Genomic DNA, 7,627 nt, shown 5'->3' with positions numbered 1-7,627 from the left:
CGACCTAATCTCATAGATTACCTTAAACACACTTTTTGTTTCTTGCACAACACACAAAGCCAAACAATATATTGGGATGCTACACATTCATAATAAAATATAACAAATATGGGAGAAAAATATACCTACACTTTTTAAGCCAATCACACAACGTTATGCATTTTATTTTTATCATATATCTGTATCTGATTGGCTTGAGATATTGCCACGGTAACATTCCCGTTGGATGGCAAAATCCATGGTTTTGTAAGATCAAGTTTGTATTCTCATTGATTGTGCCTTAATAATCACACGTAGCTAGGCTGCAATAAAAAGTTTGTATTCTCATTGATAGTGCTTTTTTTTTTTTGTCCTTTGGGTTTGCGTGTGTCCCCATTGGTCTAGAATGTCATGAGTAGAAAATGCATGCATGTGAAAGATCTTGTGCGCGTCTTAGAATCTGAAATCTGACGAAGAAACCTCGTCTTAGCATGAGTTTTTTTGTTTTGTTTTTGGTTTCGGGTTACAACTTACAAGCATGTCTTCTTTTCAATGCCTTTAAAAACATGGCTTTTAATTACCAACAAAAAATCAACTAAAGCAAGAGAGCATGGGAGTATAAAATGCAACTATGATTTATTCAAACCCAAATTTAAATATAATGAGGATATTTACGGGACTAACTGGCCTAATCTACACATGGGAATGAGCATAATTTGAAATTGCATAAATTAAAAGATTTGCATCAAAACAAAATCCACTAGACTATAAGAAGGAGAGCTAATACATCGGAAATTTGAAATTAGCATAATTAAGAACTAAGAACTACAAGTAGCGTAGATCTAAAACTTTGCAAAGAGAAAAACTAAAGTTGAGAACTGTGGCTAAGAAGAGAGCGTAGGTGAAAAGAGAGGCATAGCCAAACTAGCTGCCGATGCTCATAAGTTGGCTATGTTTGCACTTGGGCTGCTAGTTGTAATTTTTTTATTTATACAAATGATATTCTATTTTAATCTAATCTAGTTTATGGGGGAGAAATTCGAACTCGGATGCAGAGTTGGGAGCGCATATGCTCTAGTTAAATTGACTTAATCCCATGTCTAGAGCTAGGCATGTAATTTGGTTAAAAAATTCAGAAGATCCTTTGCCTCATCAATCATCGGAATCTAGGCATTCTTCCTTCTCTTGGAGACTATATAAAACATTTAAAGCGTTGGCCTCTTCGAAAATAATTGGCATGTACAATCTCAGTTGGGCTTTGATAATTGTCTTGATCCAACAGATTTTTTTTTATCTATGATCTTTTATCCAACGGCCTGAAATCACTAAGATATGATCTTTTGTGCTTAAAAAATAATTTGAAATCAAATGTAGTGCAATTAAGGTTGGAGAAGATGTCTCGGATGACCCATTGTGCCATATACTTGTTAGCCTTTTGCGTCATATGAACACCATCCCAACTAATTCTCCTATCCGGATTACCACAAACTGGTGCATTAGGAGCTCCACATGCTCTGTCCTCACCACCGCAACATGACTTGTCCATAGCGTCAAACCCTAATTTATTTATATAGAGATTTTACATTAATTAACCATATATATATATATATTCACCAAATATACATAATATAATGAGCTCTGCATTGCTGACTACCTCTCTAATATAGGTGAGTCCTACATATATTAGTGGGGTCTACCATTATTAGAGAGATTGGTCTGCAGAGTAGTCAATAAATTTGATACGAATAATATGATTGAATCATTGATATATAATCCTTCGATTTTTAAGAATTTGCATAATGAAAGAGACTTACCGAGCTGATGTGCATTACGAAGTAACCATGTGAAAGCATCATAATAATCACTGTATATGAAGGAAACATTGGAATACTCATTTTTCAAGGCTTCAATGGCTTGTTTCAGAAGGTGATTGTGAGACTTTGAAATACTATTCAACCCCGTTAGGCATTGAAACTCATCATACGATGCTGTATCATTAGTGCGTAAACGCGAAAGGAGCATTGGCAAACACCCCATTGGGGATTGTCCTGGGACTACCACTGCCCTAGCACCATAACCAATGACCATCTGGAAGAAAGAAGATCGTATAATTAGAGCTCAAATAATCACAAAATGGAAAATGAGTATTGCTACATGGACTGCATTTATATATGAAAAACAGTAAAATTACAGACGACCTATCACATTTCTAATCGAACAATTATAATAAAGATGTGGTCTACAATATGATCCATAAATGTGACTTTCATAATTTTGTCCACGAATACTTTCCAATATAAAAATAAACAGAAGGAGATCAAATAAATTTTTTAATCATCAGGATAAAATTTAAAATAACAATCAGAAGAAAGGAATTAAATGATGTGCAATAATTTGGTTGCAAGGAAACTTACTTTAACAGCATCCATGGTGGCTTGCACTATTTCTGGAACCATGTTATGCCTTATGTCCTCAATACTTTTCACATTCAGGGAAGCAATGTAGTCATTTAGTCCAATTTCTCCCACTATGAACAAAGCCCTCTCAAGCTTCTTAAAACGATCTACAAACATGACCAAAAACAAGTGTACATTTTAAGTATAGCTATAAAAATAGTTGTGTGTATATGTATAATTAAAAATTAAATTAAATTATTATACGGGAGACAAACCTGCATTGCTTCCATTGAAATATGTGGACAACCAAACTAGTTGTTCACTCAAGGAATGTACACGAACATTCGAAAGCAAAGCAGTAGCCCCAGCCGTAGCAAAATTCACTCCACTACGGAGAGTGGCTTCTTTCTTCATATAGGGTTCAAGAAAGGGAAGACCAGCTGCTTGCGCTGTGAAAAGTAAACAAGGTTTAATGGTTTAGGTAAAAGACAATATCTGTCCAACTCTCTTCCTTCTTGTGAAGTTGGATCTCGGGGTTTCGAATTTCGCAGTTTGTTGTGGACCACAAACTCCGAAATTCGAAACACGAATTCGGAGTCCGAACTTTGTAAATAGTTTTAATTTGTCTTGAGATAAGTTCAAAAAAAATAAAAATAAAAAAAAGCTCTCAAGTTATGATTCCACGTAACAAAATAAAGAAAAACAAAAGCAAACAAACTTATAGCTTACCAACGTAATCAATTATGAGCATTCCATTAGAGCATCTGCCTGTTGCTTTGAAGAAACTTTGCCCAAAAGGGGGCTTATTACAGGTCATAGAAGGGGCTAAACGAGCCAAATTTCCGGTATCCGAAATCGAGTCACCCAGTTGATACATTGCCTTCAATCTGCATTGCATAAGCGAGTGTGCACTGCATGAATGTTGATGAAGCAAAAGAGACAAGGAGCTGATGATGAGCATGACATAGATGTTTTCTTGGGTGGTAGCCATTGCAGAAGATCGAAGCACTTCGTTGTTTGAAACCCTATGTACCACCTCAACTATATTTATAGGGAAAAACTAGTTTTCTGTTTTTTGCTAGTTTGAATAAATAGAATATAGTTGTATTCTTCTGCGAGATGATGACTTGACTTTTAACCAACTTCTGTACTTTGCATCAACGGCTTCTGATGGCTTTGCTCATATTTAAATCACAATTGACAGTTAAAAACGAATTATATATCACAACCCATACTAACAGTTGTCATAACACGACCTCTTCCAAAATGTTCAAAGTAAGTATATCATACAACAACCAACGAACTCCGAACAACCATGGCGTATTCTGTGAAACCAACATAGGAAATAGAACAGAAACCTTTCAGTTGAAAATACAGATGTTTTCGTACTAAAAAATTGGGACCCTTCATTTTAGGGGGGTTCCTAGAGGTGGTAATAAAAATTTCCCTTGTCGGAATTTGGATGGAAATTTTGATTTGGACTGAGATTGGTGACGAATGTAGCCATTAGGGTATTATATTATGGCTTTTTATCGCAAATGGTCTATGAGGTTTGCGAAATTATCACATTTCGTTCTTAATGTTTTTTTTTTGTGACATTAATAGTCCTTAAGGTTACTCTTTATACATCAAATTGGTCCATCTAGTTAGTTTCCGTCCAATTTTCTGTTAAATTACTTACTTGACATGTAGGTGGACCCCACATATCTAATGAGATAATGGCATGAACGCCATTTAAGTAAAAAAATTAACATATAAAATCTATAACAAAAATTCGAAATTAAAAGAAAAAAATAAAAATAAAAATCTGCACCTCCTCCTTCCTTCTCTTCCGCCGCCCTCCCTACCCCTCTAATCTTTCACTGTCTGGTCTCCGTTCTCTCCCACCCAATTTTCACGCAGCCCCTCCGACCCAATTTCAAATTTTCATTAATCAGAAGCAATTAAGGTGGTGAATTAATTTTTCTGCTTCTCTATAAATTTCGATTGGTTGGGGATGTTCAAGTTTCCGAAGCATATATTAAAAATCACCAGTATTAAACAGCACCGTGCTTGTTTTTTTGCTCTGCACTGTGCTACCTGTCTCCTGGTACAATTTTTATTATCTTCCATTTGGGTTTTCGTTATTTTGAAAATAAGCGAGCAGTGATGATTAACAGAGAGAGGAGAGGAAAAGGAGGAGATGGAGGGGAGTGGGAGGATGGCTGCATGTTTCTTTTTTATTTTTTATTTTTTTTATAAGTTTTAATCTGTTTATTAAAACTTATATTTGTTTTTATTTATTTATAGATTTTAAGTATTAAAATATTTAAAATATATTATATTTCATTTAAATCCATGTGTATCTCATTGGATATGTGGGATCTATACATTGTCACGTAAGTAATTTAATAAAAAATTGGACGAAAACTAACAGAAAAGACTAATATGATACAGAAAGAGTAATCTTAAGGATCATTAATATTACCAAAAAAATAAAAGACAAAATGTGATAATTTTGCAAACATCAAGGACCATTTATGATTTATTTTATTTTATTTTTAAAAACCTTATATTATTGTAAGTTTTTTTTAACCACGTGAGTAACAAAGACATATGACCCACCACACCACATGGATAATTCATGCAATTTAGGTTATAAAAGAAAATTTACAAGGCGCATACTCTGTCGCCCTTGTAAGGGTTTTGGAACCTTTCTTTTCCAAGATTAATGGGTATTTTTCTTTTGAATACAAACTACACTCTAAATTACTCTAAATTAATTCAATATACGAGAATGAGGATTTAAACCTTGGTGTAAGGGGATAGACACGCACTGACCTAATCCATGCATGCTTTGGTATGCTTTGATCTTCACTAATTGCTTGATCCCTTCTCTAATAAATCTAACGCTATATCTCAAAATAAATAAATAAATAAATAATCTAACGCTAGTTTTGATTGGAACCTTAATGTTGTAGACAACGGTACCAGCCAGAAATGGTAGGCAGCATCGTTGCCATATGCCCTTGACCCCCTAATCATTATCAATCAGTGGTTGTCCTTTTACAAAGAAGACAAGCCAAGCCACATGGATATTTTGATCTCCCAGGGGACCTTTTAATTAAAAGCCAGATTTCTGGTAGATTTCGCATTCAAAACATTGGCACTTGTCTTACCGACTCTCCAGCCCTGTATGTAGGGACTGGATATATCACTAGAAGTTGCACCAACTTAGAAGAGGAGAGATAAATTTTCTCCAAGTATATTCACACTGCAAAAAGCCATTCATTCCCCACGTACTTAGTCATAAGGCCCAGAAGCATCAGAGCCGAAGCCCATTGATCTTTTATATGAGAAAAATATAACCGAAACGGATGTATACACATCATTCACATAATGAGAGAAATAGAAAGAATGATGCGTATATACTCGGGATATGTAAATTTTCCTTCTACACATATATTTTAAATAAAGGGAGATGTAGTATTCCATTTTGTATTTGATGTGTGTGCGTGATCTCTTTATGGTTACAGTGTATGTGTATACTTTTTTTACACCCCACTAACAAAGCTAGAATGTTGACATAGTTAATCATACACAAATAGGGACCAAACTCTCAATCATGATAATGAAAAATTAGACAATAGGATTAATCATGAAACAATATTGCGAAATTGACCATAATAGTGTGGAGAGAGAAAGAGATATTGATATGAATATGATTCGTGTAATGGGTCGAATTACTTGAGATTGCTATTATTTTAATGAATTTAGTAGTGAAGACTTTTAATTATATTTTAATTAATGGCCAAAACAGTGTTGTAATAAACAAACCCAAAGCATCAATTTCACCTCACCAAATTCGGAAAAGAAAAACTGTACAATGAAAGATCTTTTTTAATTTTTATTTGGTCAACTGAGGGATATTTCGTTGTAAAGGAGAGAAAAACTACACTTTTCTCCTCTATAAAATGCTTCTTTCTAGTTACGTTCAGATAGTCTTGATTTGGGCTTTTTAAAGAATGCCCAGCTGGAGTCTTTTCAAGTTATGAGGACCCAGAGTTAATAATTAGTATAAAATATCTAAAGTCCCAAATTTCTGATTTATTTGTTTGTTTGTTTGTTTTTGTTGAGATTATTAGTCCCAGATTTCCGAAATTAATATCCGATATTTATGAAAGTATGGATTTTGAGGAATTTCCTAAATTTTTGAACTCAGAAATTGCCGAAAATATGTTTTGGAATAAAATTTTATTCCAAATTTTCGAAATCGGCATCAGAAGTTGATATCAGTTTCGTATCGGAATTTGGAATGCTTGTTTTCGATCCGTTCCGTCTGAAACATAGCCCTACGATAAAAAATAGGATTACGATGTTTACATAGAAGTATGTACAACTGAATAATTAACTAATGGGACATTCTCCCATAAGTATTCAGGATTGGTTACATACAAGCACAGACTCATAAGCACAGACTCATGATTCAAAAATGACCAAGACTAATTTTTAAGATTTCGGTAGTTTTAATGATAATTCATAAATTGTATATAATCTATTAAACACTTCTATAATTTACTTCTACATCTTCAACTATATTCTCAAGAAGAACATACTTTCCCAATTATACATTAAAACAATCTTCGAAATAAATTATAACAAGAAAAAAAAAAGTCAAGGAGGAGGTTGAGTAGAGAAAGGAAAAGAAAGAAAAAAGGAAAAAAGAAGAATTCGGGGTAGGCTCGCACCAGCTGGTTCCAGATTTTTGAATGTTTGAATTTGTTGGGGATATGGCCGATTGGGTAGAGATTTGGGCTGGCCTATATAAGTATCAAAAGTTTCCCAAGCTTTTATGATTGGGCTGGCCTATATAAATTTTCTCAAAATTTTGGGTCAGGCTCCAGCCCTACTTAGATAGGACTGAGCCGTACCTGATTACATACTTCTAATATTGGTTGTTAGATTTCATCTAAAAGACTACCAACACATTTAATGAATGCAACTCAATGATCAAGATTAGAAGTATATAATCAATCCTTAACATAAAATACTTATTGAAAAATCTCCCATCAACTGATAACAAAGTCACGCTACTACAAGGAGGCCAACATAAGTAAGCACCCAGTACAATTTCCCTTCAATACATAGACACAAATCTTAATTATTATTATTATTTTTTGTTGATATAAGTGACACTCTAAATTAATCTTTTGCATAGGAGGGGGATTCAAACTTTGGTACAAATGGGCGGGTCACTGTCTTGGCCAGTTGGC

The 7,627-nt window shown here is 34.1% G+C and overlaps 1 protein-coding gene and 1 non-coding gene across 2 annotated transcripts; one reads left to right on the top strand and one right to left on the bottom strand.

Annotated features, from left to right (window-relative positions):
- Positions 1 to 1,273: 1,273 nt before the first annotated feature.
- LOC148919101 (acetylajmalan esterase 2-like) lies at positions 1,274 to 3,252 on the bottom strand. The gene is made up of 5 exons (XM_089048787.1): positions 3,105 to 3,252; positions 2,651 to 2,824; positions 2,394 to 2,542; positions 1,794 to 2,067; positions 1,274 to 1,536 (listed from the first exon to the last, which is right to left on the bottom strand). The coding sequence occupies exons 1-5, from the start codon at positions 3,250 to 3,252 to the stop codon at positions 1,274 to 1,276; spliced, it is 1,008 nt and encodes a 335-aa protein (XP_088904913.1).
- A 1,087-nt stretch (positions 3,253 to 4,339) lies between these two features.
- Positions 4,340 to 4,472, top strand: LOC148919100 (small nucleolar RNA snoR137). Its single transcript, XR_016125762.1, has one exon. It is a non-coding gene; the product is annotated as a small nucleolar RNA snoR137 (small nucleolar RNA).
- Positions 4,473 to 7,627: the final 3,155 nt, after the last annotated feature.

Source organism: Prunus mume, linkage group LG3 (genome assembly GCF_029339155.1).
Source record: "Prunus mume cultivar Tortuosa linkage group LG3, ASM2933915v1, whole genome shotgun sequence".
NCBI classification, from domain to species: domain Eukaryota; kingdom Viridiplantae; phylum Streptophyta; class Magnoliopsida; order Rosales; family Rosaceae; genus Prunus; species Prunus mume.
The sequence above is the reverse complement of the archived record's forward strand: the minus strand, read 5'-3'. Positions and strand labels throughout refer to the sequence as shown.

Bases quoted from the DNA above. Each gene is read 5' to 3' on its own strand.
- LOC148919101 (XM_089048787.1), bottom strand. From the start codon at position 3,252: ATGTATCAACTGGGTGACTCGATTTCGGATACCGGAAATTTGGCTCGT. The intron at 2,543-2,650 runs GTTTGTCTCCCG...TCATGTTTGTAG, and splicing joins TTTCAATGGAAGCAATGCAG to ATCGTTTTAAGAAGCTTGAG. The intron at 2,068-2,393 runs GTAAGTTTCCTT...TCTTTCTTCCAG, and splicing joins CCACCATGGATGCTGTTAAA to ATGGTCATTGGTTATGGTGC.